Below are 15,110 nucleotides of genomic sequence, written 5' to 3' on the forward strand. Positions count from 1 at the left end.
GTCTTAGGGGGTCCCAATGAAGCAGCAAGTGGCCCCATGTCTCTAGGACAAAGTTGACCTTTGACCCTCATAGACTTGCATTGAATTAGGGTTGGCGGTAAGGCTGAAACTAGGGTTAGGGTTAGGGTTAGCTGAAATTAGGGTTAGGGTTTCGGGCTTCCTCATGGGCTAGAAGCCCCAAATTTGGCGTGGGTGTGTCTTAGGGGGTCCCCATCAAGCAGCAAGTGGCCCCATGTCTCTAGGACAAAGTTGACTTTTGACCCTCATAGACATGCATTGAATTAGGGTTAGCGATAAGGCTGAAACTAGGGTTAGGGTTAGGGTTAGCTGAAATTAGGGTTAAGTTTTCGGGGTTCCTCATGGGCTAGAAGCCCCAAATTTGGCATCTGTGTGTCTTAGGGGGTCCCAATGAAGCAGCAAGTGGCCCCATGTCTCTAGGACAAAGTTGACCTTTGACCCTCATAGACTTGCATTGAATTAGGGTTGGCGGTAAGGCTGAAACTAGGGTTAGGGTTAGGGTTAACTGAAATTAGGGTTAGGGTTTTGGGCTTCCTCATGGGCTAGAAGCCCCAAATTTGGCGTGGGTGTGTCTTAGGGGGTCCCCATCAAGCAGCAAGTGGCCCCATGTCTCTAGGACAAAGTTGACCTTTGACCCTCATAGACTTGCATTGAATTAGGGTTGGCGGTAAGGCTGAAACTAGGGTTAGGGTTAGGGTTAACTGAAATTAGGGTTAGGGTTTCGGGCTTCCTCATGGGCTAGAAGCCCCAAATTTGGCGTGGGTGTGTCTTAGGGGGTCCCCATCAAGCAGCAAGTGGCCCCATGTCTCTAGGACAAAGTTGACCTTTGACCCTCATAGACTTGCATCGAATTAGGGTTGGCGGTAAGGCTGAAACTAGGGTTAGGGTTAGGGTTAGCTGAAATTAGGGTTAGGTTTTCGGGGTTCCTCATGGGCTAGAAGCCCCAAATTTGGCATCTGTGTGTCTTAGGGGGTCCCAATGAAGCAGCAAGTGGCCCCATGTCTCTAGGACAAAGTTGACTTTTGACCCTCATAGACTTGCATTGAATTAGGGTTGGCGGTAAGGCTGAAACTAGGGTTAGGGTTAGGGTTAACTGAAATTAGGGTTAGGGTTTCGGGCTTCCTCATGGGCTAGAAGCCCCAAATTTGGCATCCGTGTGTCTTAGGGGGTCCCCATCAAGCAGCAAGTGGCCCCATGTCTCTAGGACAAAGTTGATCTTTGACCCTCATAGACTTGCATTGAATTAGGGTTGGCGGTAAGGCTGAAACTAGGGTTAGGGTTAGGGTTAGCTGAAATTAGGGTTAGGTTTTCGGGGTTCCTCATGGGCTAGAAGCCCCAAATTTGGCATCTGTGTGTCTTAGGGGGTCCCAATGAAGCAGCAAGTGGCCCCATGTCTCTCGGACAAAGTAGACTTTTGACCCTCATAGACTTGCATTGAATTAGGGCTCGCGATAAGGTTGAACTTACGGTTAGGGTTTCAGGGTTCCTCATGGGCTAGAAGACCCAAATTTCTTATGATTGTTTCTTAGAGGCTCCCGATGAAGCAGCAAGTGGCCCCATGTCTCTAGGACAAAGTTGACTTTTGACCCTCATAGACATGCATTGAATTAGGGTTAGCGATAAGGCTGAAACTAGGGTTAGGGTTAGGGTTAGCTGAAATTAGGGTTAAGTTTTCGGGCTTCCTCATGGGCTAGAAGCCCCAAATTTGGCGTGGGTGTGTCTAAGGGGGTCCCCATCAAGCAGCAAGTGGCCCCATGTCTCTAGGACAAAGTTGACCTTTGACCCTCATAGACTTGCATTGAATTAGGGTTGGCGGTAAGGCTGAAACTAGGGTTAGGGTTAGGGTTAACTGAAATTAGGGTTAGGGTTTCGGGCTTCCTCATGGGCTAGAAGCCCCAAATTTGGCGTGGGTGTGTCTTAGGGGGTCCCCATCAAGCAGCAAGTGGCCCCATGTCTCTAGGACAAAGTTGACCTTTGACCCTCATAGACTTGCATCGAATTAGGGTTGGCGGTAAGGCTGAAACTAGGGTTAGGGTTAGGGTTAGCTGAAATTAGGGTTAGGTTTTCGGGGTTCCTCATGGGCTAGAAGCCCCAAATTTGGCATCTGTGTGTCTTAGGGGGTCCCAATGAAGCAGCAAGTGGCCCCATGTCTCTAGGACAAAGTTGACTTTTGACCCTCATAGACTTGCATTGAATTAGGGTTGGCGGTAAGGCTGAAACTAGGGTTAGGGTTAGGGTTAACTGAAATTAGGGTTAGGGTTTCGGGCTTCCTCATGGGCTAGAAGCCCCAAATTTGGCATCCGTGTGTCTTAGGGGGTCCCCATCAAGCAGCAAGTGGCCCCATGTCTCTAGGACAAAGTTGATCTTTGACCCTCATAGACTTGCATTGAATTAGGGTTGGCGGTAAGGCTGAAACTAGGGTTAGGGTTAGGGTTAGCTGAAATTAGGGTTAGGTTTTCGGGGTTCCTCATGGGCTAGAAGCCCCAAATTTGGCATCTGTGTGTCTTAGGGGGTCCCAATGAAGCAGCAAGTGGCCCCATGTCTCTCGGACAAAGTAGACTTTTGACCCTCATAGACTTGCATTGAATTAGGGCTCGCGATAAGGTTGAACTTACGGTTAGGGTTTCAGGGTTCCTCATGGGCTAGAAGACCCAAATTTCTTATGATTGTTTCTTAGAGGCTCCCGATGAAGCAGCAAGTGGCCCCATGTCTCTAGGACAAAGTTGACTTTTGACCCTCATAGACTTGCATTGAATTAGGGTTGGCGGTAAGGCTGAAACTAGGGTTAGGGTTAGGGTTAACTGAAATTAGGGTTAGGGTTTCGGGCTTCCTCATGGGCTAGAAGCCCCAAATTTGGCGTGGGTGTGTCTAAGGGGGTCCCCATCAAGCAGCAAGTGGCCCCATGTCTCTAGGACAAAGTTGACCTTTGACCCTCATAGACTTGCATTGAATTAGGGTTGGCGGTAAGGCTGAAACTAGGGTTAGGGTTAGGGTTAACTGAAATTAGGGTTAGGGTTTCGGGCTTCCTCATGGGCTAGAAGCCCCAAATTTGGCGTGGGTGTGTCTTAGGGGGTCCCCATCAAGCAGCAAGTGGCCCCATGTCTCTAGGACAAAGTTGACCTTTGACCCTCATAGACTTGCATCGAATTAGGGTTGGCGGTAAGGCTGAAACTAGGGTTAGGGTTAGGGTTAGCTGAAATTAGGGTTAGGTTTTCGGGGTTCCTCATGGGCTAGAAGCCCCAAATTTGGCATCTGTGTGTCTTAGGGGGTCCCAATGAAGCAGCAAGTGGCCCCATGTCTCTAGGACAAAGTTGACTTTTGACCCTCATAGACTTGCATTGAATTAGGGTTGGCGGTAAGGCTGAAACTAGGGTTAGGGTTAGGGTTAACTGAAATTAGGGTTAGGGTTTCGGGCTTCCTCATGGGCTAGAAGCCCCAAATTTGGCATCCGTGTGTCTTAGGGGGTCCCCATCAAGCAGCAAGTGGCCCCATGTCTCTAGGACAAAGTTGATCTTTGACCCTCATAGACTTGCATTGAATTAGGGTTGGCGGTAAGGCTGAAACTAGGGTTAGGGTTAGGGTTAGCTGAAATTAGGGTTAGGTTTTCGGGGTTCCTCATGGGCTAGAAGCCCCAAATTTGGCATCTGTGTGTCTTAGGGGGTCCCAATGAAGCAGCAAGTGGCCCCATGTCTCTCAGACAAAGTAGACTTTTGACCCTCATAGACTTGCATTGAATTAGGGCTCGCGATAAGGTTGAACTTACGGTTAGGGTTTCAGGGTTCCTCATGGGCTAGAAGACCCAAATTTCTTATGATTGTTTCTTAGAGGCTCCCGATGAAGCAGCAAGTGGCCCCATGTCTCTAGGACAAAGTTGACTTTTGACCCTCATAGACTTGCATTGAATTAGGGTTGGCGGTAAGGCTGAAACTAGGGTTAGGGTTAGGGTTAACTGAAATTAGGGTTAGGGTTTCGGGCTTCCTCATGGGCTAAGCCCCAAATTTGGTGTGGGTGTGTCTTAGGGGGTCCCCATCAAGCAGCAATTGGCCCCGTGTCTCTAGGACAAAGTTGACCTTTGACCCTCATAGACTTGCATTGAATTAGGGTTGGCGGTAAGGCTGAAACTAGGGTTAGGGTTAGGGTTAGCTGAAATTAGGGTTAGGTTTTCGGGGTTCCTGATGGGCTAGAAGCCCCAAATTTGGCATCCGTGTGTCTTAGGGGGTCCCCATCAAGCAGCAAGTGGCCCCATGTCTCTAGGACAAAGTTGACCTTTGACCCTCATAGACTTGCATTGAATTAGGGTTGGCGGTAAGGCTGAAACTAGGGTTAGGGTTAGGGTTAGCTGAAATTAGGGTTAAGTTTTCGGGCTTCCTCATGGGCTAGAAGCCCCAAATTTGGCATCTGTGTGTCTTAGGGGGTCCCAATGAAGCAGCAAGTGGCCCCATGTCTCTAGGACAAAGTTGACCTTTGACCCTCATAGACTTGCATTGAATTAGGGCTCGCGATAAGGCTGAACTTAGGGTTAGGGTTTCAGGGTTCCTCATGGGCTAGAACACCCAAATTTCTTATGATTGTTTCTTAGAGGCTCTCGATGAAGCAGCAAGTGGCCCCATGTCTCTTGGACAAAGTTGACTTTTGACCCTCATAGACTTGTATGGATGGCATTAGGGTTAGGGTTAAGGCTGAAATGATGGTTAGGGTTTATAATTTTCGAGAATTCAAGTGCTGGGTGATTATATATTTATATATATGTATTTTCTTTACATATATTTGGACAAGAGAAGACAACGCTTATGAGGTTTAAGATATTTTAAGCTTGAAGGTTTTTCTTCTACTTTTACATACATATTGATGAAAAAATATAAACTAATATCTAACTCTTCCATAAGGAAGCAGTAACTGTCTTTTTCCTATTGTAGACAGTTGAAAGGTGTCCCGTCACAGAACTGCCCAGGGAAAAAGACCCCTTTTGGGACCCAGTGGAACCTCTTCTGCTGGGCACTGCTCACTTCTGGCTTCAGTCCTTGGCTTTTCGCATTCCTCTGGAAGAACAGCTCGAGGTCCAAGCTGTTGCTCAAACACATAATTCTTTTGCACCCTGGTGCTGTGAGTGGACACGATGACGTTCTGTTGGCTCTGTTTGAAGGTTCTGGGGTCAGAGGGCTCAGAGGAGGCCATCATACAAGCACAGCTGGTTCCCTGCACTTCAACAGGACTGTATGAATACATAAATACACACACACATATACACACGGTTCCAACAGGTCACTACAACTGTTTTTTCCCATCCTCAGGCCTCTGGGTGAAGATGACATTCTCATTGATCCATCTGAGTTACTGGGCCGACGACTAGACTTCCAGCTGGTTCTGGATCAGTGCTGTGGCCTCCGCTGGATCAGAGAGGCCTCCGACAGAGGTGTCCAGATTGGGTAAGACACATGGAGTAACATGGGGGAATATCTAGAAGACTTCTTTTGCATGTTTGATTTTGTGTTGACAGAATGATTGTGAAGTGAATACTTAAACCTTCTTGGCTGTCGCGTCCCTTTCTTCTCTTCCCTCAGGTTTCGGCTGTTTGACTGCTGTCGCAATCTGTTCAGTCCAGCTGTGTGGCACAATGTCAATCCAATGTTGGATCACAGAGTACACTTTGCCTCCCTGCACACCAGCCAGCGCCTGCTGGACTACCTGCAGAGCAGCGCAGTGGTGCTGGAGCTGTGGGGGCTCCAAGGTGAAGATAACGATAAAAAACAAAAAACAGTGTTGATACCAGTTTTTACTGAGAATGTTCACCTTATGCAAACAGCGCAGAGAACGCTAAATGTTGAACTCCTTGTTATGAATGTAGACCTTTGAATGCGCACTGAAGCATTTTAAGTCTTTTACTGTAGATGTCTCTGTTCCAGAGGGTTGTACCAACCTGGTATCATCTCTAGAGGGAGTAAGAATGACCACAGAGGGAGTCTTTATAATTGAGGAACCAGGAACAACAGACGCTGCAGTAAGATTGTATTCCTATGTACCCAGTGTCCTTTCACATGACATCATTTACATCTATGTGTATGTCAGTGTTAGCCCACAAACGGTTGGTGTTCAGCTCAAGGTAAAGATGCAAAGGCCTTTCATTTTCATCTTTTTTTAATCATTTTTGCAGCCTGCAGACTCTGCAGTGCTCAGCTGTTCAGTCAGGGCTCTGCAGCAGAACTTGGAGGAGTTAAAGGGCATCAACTCCTCGCTTAAGAAAGAAAATCGAACACTGAGAGAACAGCTCAGCACAGCCAAGAATGGTAAACATAAAAGACTCTCCAAAGAACCTCAACGTACTACAGTTAACAGATTGTACATTTACCAGAAAAAAATAAATGTTGACTCCATGTCCCACTTTACTCTTTGTCTCAGTCAGGGATTCCACACGAGGTCAGTCAGTGCGTCCCAGCTGCGATGCCGAGTTTGCTCGATCTCTCAAGGTCTTCTACCACAGCATGACCTCAGTGCGGGGTCAGCTGCAACGTTTGCGCAGGCACAGGCCCAGCGTATGTATCTGCAGCCGGTCTGCAACAATATCAGTAATCAGCGTTACTTCTGTGCGGCCTTGTGGGTTTTTTTTTTTAATGTTATCAGTAATGGAAGAGAATAAAATAAATGAATGATGAAACTGAAAGTACAAAACCAGGCACAATTGAACAGGCAGTCTGAGTGAACTGTGGAGCTAAAGGCCTTGAATATTTTACAGACTGCAGTTTCCTTCATTTTTCCCCCCACTGTGTTTGGAGAGTTGAGTCAGAGGATTTGATTAATGTCTAGACATTTTGGGGCACACGCTGGAGTTCATTCAGAGGTTTTTGGTCTGGTCTGATCAAAATGTGCTGTTATTTATAACCACTGTTGTTTTAAACCCAACATTCAGTATCGATGCAGTGCGTTTTTCCATCTCCAGGAGGACTCCGACCTGCTGGGGCTCCGGCTGTTTGTGGACGAGCAGTCTCTCCTGCTGAGGGATTTCTCCGAGCAGCTGGAACAGTGCGTCTCCGCACTCAAACAGGATGTAGCGGCCATCGTTCGCCGGAGACGAGAGCGATCAGGAGTCTGGTCCTGACTGAGTGACGGATTCAAGACCCTCTGTGTTAACGAGTTGTTGTGTGCAATGATTCCAAAACCAAGTGTTCAAAATGACTCAGCAAGAACCGACACAGCAAAGTCTATAAAATGTTTATTAGACTGCGTGAAAAGTCGTTACAGTCAAATAATAGCAAATAAATTTAAAAAAAGGCAAATACAGCTCAAGTCAGATTTTTGACTTTCAAACAGCCACTGACACTGTGTCACTTTCAAGCCATTGTTTTAAATTCCTCTGATTGCATTCGGCAAAAAAGAGAGAAAGATCTCAGAGGGAAAAGCACAGCGGTTGATGTTTACCAGCGGCCATGAATTGCACAGAGGACGGACGGACGGACGGACGGCTGCTGTAGGTCCAATAAAGATCAGCGTGGGCACATTTACAGAATGAGAGGCAGGAGGAAGATGAGTCATCGCGCAGGACTGGAAATGTTATGTACATCAGATTTACAGGCAGAGGAACTGATAGCAGAGAGGCCAGATGGAGGCAGCAGTGAAAGGGCAGGAAGTCGAACTGAAGAGGCAGACTGAGGGTGGGGGAGGAGAGAGAGGGGACAAAACACAAAACACAAAACAGCTGTGGGAGAGATGGAAGGCGAGCTACAGGTATCCTACTCGTCTTTATTTTTAATGGCAAAACCCACTGCGTGGATTAGACTGACCGAAAGTTCAGACTGTTCTTGCATTTCGAAGAACTCGTCGATATTTCACTGGCAGAAAGCACTCGTGTGTTTGTGCGCAGGTACGGCAAAGGCTGAGGTAGGTTAGCATGGTGTTGTGGGGAAGAGGGAAGGAAAAATAGGACACGACGCAGGTTCCCTCCAGAGGAGCAGGGCCTCGCACAGCTCAGCTGTGCAACCTCTGCACATCTTTGAAGAAGTCCTCAATCTGCCAGGAACCACGTGATTGTCAGGATGACCCACCACATGCTTCCAGCCATGGTGAAGAAATACAGCACCATGAAGAACAGGGTGCACACCTGAGGAGGGAGGAGCCAGCAGGGTCACACATTAGCTGCATTTCTATGACCCCTAAATGTCAAAAAAGAACAAAACAAAACTGGTCAAGGAAAGTTCTAAAAACCTCTCAAATATCGCTAGAAGGTTTTGATGCTCTCATGAGGTGTTTTTTTCCAGACGTATCAATATAGAGGTATATCGCAAAAGTGTCATAGAAACACTTTTTTGCATTTACACGTCAGTGGACGTGATGTATGGGGTCACGTGACCAGTTCACATCAAGTGAATATGGTGCATTATGTTTCAATGGAGAAGGAGCGAAATCTTTTCTTTCTTTTTTTTTTAACGTAATCAAAGAGAAAACTAGAAGAACCATTCTAGACAGCAAACAAATGTAAAGAAACAAAAACTTAATCCTCGTAATTGTCACAGGACGAGATCTTACGAGAATTACCAGAATTCTTGCAAGATGAGATTTTAAGACAATAACGGGCCGGTCCTGCCTATCCAAATGATGGCAGAATGAACTTGTTATTCCTGAACATCCAAGTCAATCAATCAATTAATCAATTAATTAATTAATCCATCCATCAACTCTTATTTGTACAGCGCTAAATCACAACCAAGGGCATCTCAAAGCGCTTTGTACAGTCAAAGAAAGAACCAACTGAATCTCAGTGCATTTATTTACTTGGCTCTTGATTGACAGGTGTGGATGGAACGCCTTTGTGATCCGCATCATCAGCAGTGCCTTGATCCTCCATTCACAATTCCAAGGAAGGAACACAAACACAAAACATAAGAGTAAGGAAGAGTCTGTCAAAAGTAAAGTGAGCTGTAGATTAACACTGGGTTAACACTGGGAAACAGAAGCAGCACAGTCATGGGAACTTACTTTTCTGGTCATTATTGCCTTGAGTTGGCCGTCGAAAGAATGACAGAAAACAAGGAGGTAGGTTATGGCTTCATTATAGGTCCCTTAGGATACAGCGTAAACCTGACAGCTGTTTTACAAAATTTTGGACATACAATGAACATGTGTCTACTTGCTGTCTGAGAGAGAAACTGCCACCTCACAATCAGTTTTGACAATTTTTAGATCACATTTCATCTAACTCGTAATTTTTTCCTCGTCTAAATTAAAACTATGCTCTCCACAAAAGTCATGCGCTTTGGTAGCACTAACAGCAAACTAAAAAGGTGTCTTCTGGTACTATGGAAACTAGAGTTGGTAACACTCTTCATTGAACGGCCTTTCAAAGCAAGAGAACCTTCTTTTTCTGTTACAGAAGACGCATAAGTCAAGAATTCAGTAAGTATTATTATGTCATTGTCGCAGTAGATCTGTAATGCAATGCAATGTTTTTGCAATTCCTGCTGCTTGGGGCGGTAGGGACAAGGGGGGTAGGGGAAAAAAAAGAAGGTACAATGACTGAGATTTTCAGTTCTATGTTTAATGCTAATGGCTACACTGCTACTTATAAATTCTTGCAGGTATTATGATCAATTGCAAATGTTTCTATTGAAGGCAGTAATGCGCCAAAAGACTGCTATGTTACTGACACACAGGTTACCTTCTATTGTTGTATGTGGTATCTACCGGCATTTGGTGGCAGTGGGAAAGGCTCGCCCGCCTGCGTTTGACGCACCTCGATCGACCCTGCAAGCAACCCGGCTTAAAAATGGGTTTTAATTGGCTCGGTTCAGATCAGTTTACAATGGAAAAGCTAAATAGTTGTGAGCTTCTCGTGATCCGTGGTGAGGAGGAGATTCACACAGGTAGATATGTTTATCTGTACGTCCTAATAGAGTTGCTGTATGTGACGTCATTGGCAGTCGCCTCTGTCCGGTAGGCAACTGCCAATGACATCTCTATTAGGACGTACATCGCGGTCCAACGAACTAACGACAGACAGACAGACAGACAGACAGACAGACAGACAGGACTAAAACCAGGTCACCAGGTGACATTTGCACACAACCTCAATGCTGTTGAAGTGGAAGTCAAAGGGAAGTGCAGTGGTACCATCAATGTATCTCACCTGACAAAGACACTGGTCATCACCATCTCAATGTGCTGCCAGCTCTTTAAACCGCAGCCTTCCCAGCAGGGCGGCACCAGAGGGATAGCAGAGGTACACGCCCAAGCTAAGGGGAAAGACAAGAGTGAAAAAACAAATCACCAACCCAGAGCCAGCTGACTCTAAACCGTGCACAGAGGCTGGTCCAGGGTCAATTGTGACCAAATCAAATGAGCCAATGATCAGAAGCGTTAAATAGCTCTTCCACAAACACTGACAGCACCTGGTGTGTGAGCAGGTCTGCATGCTTTCAACTGATCACTGATCTGGCTGGTCAAACGAATGGCATGAGAGGAGACTCCAGCTTGAAATGGCCTTTGGTCCTATTCTCCTGTTGTTTTTTCATAGTGAAATGTAGAAAAATCCTAAATAAGGCACCAATATCAACACCACAAACCACCCAAGTCTGACCTGTTGGCACTTGGGAGCACAGGTCCCTTGACGGTAACCATCCTGTCAGCGAACAGTCCACCGACAGCCGGTGTCGCAGTTGTACGGCACAAGCTGGAAACAGAACAGCGATATGTTCAGAATCACGCCTGATAAATGATGCAGGAAAGGAGAAAAACATGAAATGCCTCCTTAGACATGCATAGATATGAAAACTGTGCTTCAAGGTTCAGAGTAACATGTTTCACCTGGTGCATGGCGTAGTCCAGCGCGTTGTCAAGCTTAACATGTCCACCCTGTCATGGTGAAATATCAATTAATATAAAAACTTTTCAGAAATTCAAAATATATGTGTTAAACAGCACACAGTCCTCTCGCTAACTGGATCATTTAGATAGCTGTAAGGTCCACGTGTGCTAATTAAATGCTAATATTAGTCAAAAATGTCCACCCTGTCATTGTCCACCCTGTCAGCAATCCTTCCATGACAGGGTGGACATGGTTCATAACAGGAAGGACATTTGCATAGTTTAGGCCACATGCTGACAATGTTACACATATTTCAACAGCTATTACAGACATTTTGTAACAGTACATGCTATACAGACTCCCAATTAAGGTGTTTACAGGAATATGTTGATTTGTCTTTTTCAAGGTATGAGTTCCAAAGGTCCACCCTGTCATGTTACTGTCCACTCTGTTATTTTCATGTTCAAAAAAAATATATATATATTTTCATAAGTTAGCAAACTCTTTGTGTGATTCCTTTATAAACAAGTTAGGGCCAAATAGTATTGTTGGAAAGTTTGACCAGATATATTTGTTGTTAGATTTTATTTAGAAGAGATTCTCGCTGATTTTATAGAGAAACAAATAGTTTGCCAGAATTTCACAACTACCCAAATACTTTTCCCATTAACTAAAACATAGTGTTGAGAAAATGACTAAATAGCTTTCTGAAAATACACATTTTATAATCACTATGTAATTTTAATGTATTTATTGTACTTTGAAATTGTCCATGACAGGGTTGACATATTTTGCGGTTTGCATGTACATTGTCTGCTTGCAGTTCATTTATAAAAAGTGTGGGAGCTTGACCAACATGCATTTCTAACAGCATAACATCTACTTAATACAATAAATGTGAAGTTAAATGGAAAATCTCTGCTTTGTTGGGGGGAGATTTGGAAGTCTCAAAGGCACCATGGATGGATGGCATGTGTATAGTTACCGAATAGAAAAATTCTAGTTCATATTGCAGCCACAGGGTTTTTTCTAGTTTTTTTTTTATTTATTTTTTTTCTTAACTCAATTATTAGTACAAATAACATTAACAGATGTGTTGTAAACATGCAGTCTGATTTAGAATTGTTTTTCTTTCTGTCACTCTCTTAATATATTTACAGGTGGCTGGAACATACCTGCTCCTACACCCTAATTTGAGCACCAACCCTGGTATTTTTCTTTTCTTTTCAATGGTTTTTACAACATTGGCATCCCTTTTCTTTTGGGGCTTTTTCTACGCTGTAATGGAAAATGATGGATACAAATATTTTAAATGGAAAAGGATTTTCTCAGGTGAGGTTCAAAACAACCGCACGCACGTACACATATATATTATATATGTATACTGTCCTGCTCACCATTATTGGCACCCCTTCATTTTTTGCATGATCTCTACAACATCTTCAGAAATTCCTCCCATTGTTTAGAGTGCCAAGCCTTCTTGACCAGAGCTGATGGACCTTCACAACCTTTCATCATCCACTCTTTAATATGAGATAATTTTGTGTGTCATTTTTTGTGTTTGTGTTCTCTAGTGATAATGTTTTCGTTCTGTGGAATTTCCACAACAACTTTAATTTGCCAGTGGGCAATGGCAAACCATTCAGTTCCAACTGGGGATGGATTCGCCACAGCCGTCATTGTCCTGGTTGCTGTAAGTTGTGTAGTCAGTTTTTCTTTTTTATTTGATTCAGGTTAAACCGTATTTCATCTATTATAAGGTTTAGATACAGTGATGCTTTATTCCCCATTTGATTTTGAAAAAATACTTTCACTTCAGCTGGGTCTAGAAGTAGTAGTAGTAGTAGTAGTAGTACATTTAGGTAAATATTCTATTTCTACTGTAACATGTCAGTGTGGCTGTACATTGCAGTGGAGTCATTTCTTGGTCTGCTTTTGTCATTGGGCTCAGCTTTACAATCTTGTCCTGAACAAGTGGGCCTCCGACCGTTTCCTCCAGGATCATTTCAATCGGTGCAACAATGCGGTGAGCCTCAGTACTTCCAACCTGTCTGTTTTAAAATGTGTTCTCAGGCATTCAGGATATATCTCAGAAAGGTCATGCTGCTTCCTCTCCGTCTTCATGTTGTCTTAATGCTTCAAAGTGAAGATGTGGTTTTAGTCAACTGTGCGGAGGGAACTTCAGCTCTAATAAGAGTTTCATCAATGACATTATGTTTAATGTCTTCGTGGGGAAAGGTGTGGGGGGTGAGGAGTTCAGTGTTCAGTGAGGTAGGTTGGGGCAGCACCGTGCAGACAGTGATAGGTGGATGGGGAGCCAGTGCAGGCCCTGAAGGATGGGGGTGATGTGCTCATATTTACGTACCCTCATCAGGACCCGGGCAGCACTGTTTTGAACATATTGGAGCCTTTGAAGGATCTTGCCAGGGATCCCAATGAGGAGTGCGTTACAGTAGGCCAATAGGATATGTATGAAATGAAAGAAATAGAAATATACATTTGTTTTAAATACAAATGCACATGCAGAAGTCAAAATTAGAGATACGTAGAACAATTATTATTGCATGAAAGGCAAATACTGTCAAATAAGGCTTTTCCTAATTGCACAATTAACATGACTGCACTTCAAACAACAGCAGCAGCAGATGCCGCTGCCGCCACCGCCGCCGCTGCAGCAGCAGCCGCCACCGCAGCCACAGCCACAGCAGCCGCAGCAGCAGCCGCCACCGCAGCCGCCACCGCAGCCGCAGCCGCAGCCGCAGCCACAGCAGCCGGAGCCGCCGCAGCAGCAGCAGCCGCAGCAGCAGCCGCAGCCGCAGCTGCCACCGCAGCCGCAGCCACAGCAGCAGCAGCAGCCACCGCAGCCGCAGCTGCCACCGCAGCCGCAGCCGCCACCGCAGCCGGAGCTGGAGGACCAGTACAAGCAAGTGCAGGGGCTGCTGATGCAGCAGGATGAACAGCTGCAGGTAGTGCAGGGGCTGCTGATGCAGCAGGATGAACAGCTGCAGTTAGTGCGGGGGCTGGAGAAGCAGTTTTGGGACTGGCAGGACAAGCTGAGGCTCACGTGGCGGAAGCTGCACAAGCAGCGGGCACTGCTACGGACCCAGGGGCAGCAGCAGTCAGTCGATCAGCTCGTGCAGGAGCAGTTGGAGGTGCTACGGGAACAGCGGGAGCTAGTGTTTGAGCAGTCTCTGCAGCTGTATCGGCTGCACCAGCAGCTTGAGGGCCAAAAGACGCAGCTGTTGGACCAGCGGACGCAGCTGTGGAACCAGCGGACGCAGCTGTGGAACCAGCAGACGCAGCTGTGGGACCAGCAGACGCAGCTGTGGGACCAGTGGATGTAGCAGCAGCGGCAGCAGCAAGGCACACTCCACAGGCCCACTTCTGGCACATCAGTGAGAAAACACAGAACTTTAGAAGACACATCAGTGTAAATGATAAGTGCACATCATAATGTCATCGTGCTTCTTTTCGTTTCCACGCTGATTATTAGATGCCACTGCTGCCACTCTCCCTCCCGTTCAGTTGAGCTCCATTGGCTGCTCCATTTTACTTCCCAAAAATGGTGTAATAGAAAATAGAAATGGAAAACTGATTGGTGCACATGCAGTCCCAAAAATAGAGACATTGCCTACTTAAACATGAATAACGTTGTGCACCCCTCTTACCCCCCCCCCCCCCCCCACCACCTCTACCCCTCACCCCATGATGTAATGTAACATCCATTGTCTAATATCTCCAGGAGGACCAAGACACCTTCAGCAACATCTCCCACCACAAGACCCCAACATCTCCACTTCTCTCTGTCTTCCTTCCCTCCTTTCCTTCTGTCTGTCTTTCTTTTCGAGTCTTTCATTCTGGGCCTTTATTGCTTTTGTTAAATTCAATATTTAAGTTAAGTTGTAGTTCATCAGTCCAAATAAAAATTCAAATGGACTGATATGTTAACCTACATTTTAATAATAGTGAGGCCATGACCGGACTGAGGGAGGGACAGGGAGTGAAAAAAGAGAACAGGACGGGGATGTAGGTGAGGCGCGAGAGGGGGAGCAACTGGCAACAATATATACACAATGTTACAGAGTTGCGTATAATAAGACAAAACAAAACATACATTAAAAAGAAAGAAGAAAAAAAACAAACATAAAAAAACACACACACACTCAGCACTCAAACAGGATGTAGCGGCCATCGTTCGCCTGAGACGAGAACAATCAGGAGTCTGGTCCTGACTGAGTGACGGATTCAAGACCCTCTGTGTTAGGTGTTACCGAGTTGTTGTGTGCAATGATTCCAAAAC

At 45.6% G+C, this 15,110-nt stretch overlaps 1 protein-coding gene and 2 long non-coding RNA genes across 6 annotated transcripts in view; all 3 read left to right on the forward strand.

The window, feature by feature from the left end:
- kif28 (kinesin family member 28) overlaps positions 1-7,314 on the forward strand; it is a 14,135-nt gene extending 6,821 nt beyond the window's left edge. The window contains exons 20-27 of one of the 2 annotated variants that reach the window (XM_076050053.1): positions 4,935-5,075; positions 5,162-5,232; positions 5,310-5,444; positions 5,580-5,746; positions 5,922-6,016; positions 6,170-6,302; positions 6,415-6,548; positions 6,934-7,314. In XM_076050053.1, coding sequence (XP_075906168.1) covers positions 4,935-5,075; positions 5,162-5,232; positions 5,310-5,444; positions 5,580-5,746; positions 5,922-6,016; positions 6,170-6,302; positions 6,415-6,548; positions 6,934-7,119 — 1,062 coding nt within the window. In that variant the 3' untranslated portion in view covers positions 7,120-7,314. The remainder of the gene's footprint in view (positions 1-4,934; positions 5,076-5,161; positions 5,233-5,309; positions 5,445-5,579; positions 5,747-5,921; positions 6,017-6,169; positions 6,303-6,414; positions 6,549-6,933) is intronic. The other variant, XM_076050062.1, reaches the window with a different exon arrangement.
- A 1,107-nt stretch (positions 7,315-8,421) lies between these two features.
- Positions 8,422-13,697, forward strand: LOC142904143 (uncharacterized). 3 transcript variants are annotated; one of them, XR_012929348.1, is made up of 5 exons: positions 8,422-9,042; positions 11,971-12,142; positions 12,385-12,503; positions 12,762-12,836; positions 13,615-13,697. It is a non-coding gene; the product is annotated as an uncharacterized LOC142904143 (long non-coding RNA). The 3 variants fall into 3 exon arrangements; XR_012929350.1 differs by lacking the exon at positions 13,615-13,697 and adding an exon at positions 13,519-13,574; XR_012929347.1 differs by lacking the exon at positions 13,615-13,697 and adding an exon at positions 13,447-13,530.
- Positions 13,698-14,051: 354 nt separating this feature from the next.
- Positions 14,052-14,746, forward strand: LOC142904233 (uncharacterized). The gene is made up of 2 exons (XR_012929362.1): positions 14,052-14,205; positions 14,553-14,746. It is a non-coding gene; the product is annotated as an uncharacterized LOC142904233 (long non-coding RNA).
- Positions 14,747-15,110: the final 364 nt, after the last annotated feature.

Source organism: Nelusetta ayraudi, unplaced genomic scaffold (genome assembly GCF_046127955.1).
Source record: "Nelusetta ayraudi isolate G7.1 ecotype Tasmania unplaced genomic scaffold, CSIRO-AGI_Nayr_v1 ptg000005l, whole genome shotgun sequence".
In the NCBI taxonomy this organism is placed as follows: domain Eukaryota; kingdom Metazoa; phylum Chordata; class Actinopteri; order Tetraodontiformes; family Monacanthidae; genus Nelusetta; species Nelusetta ayraudi.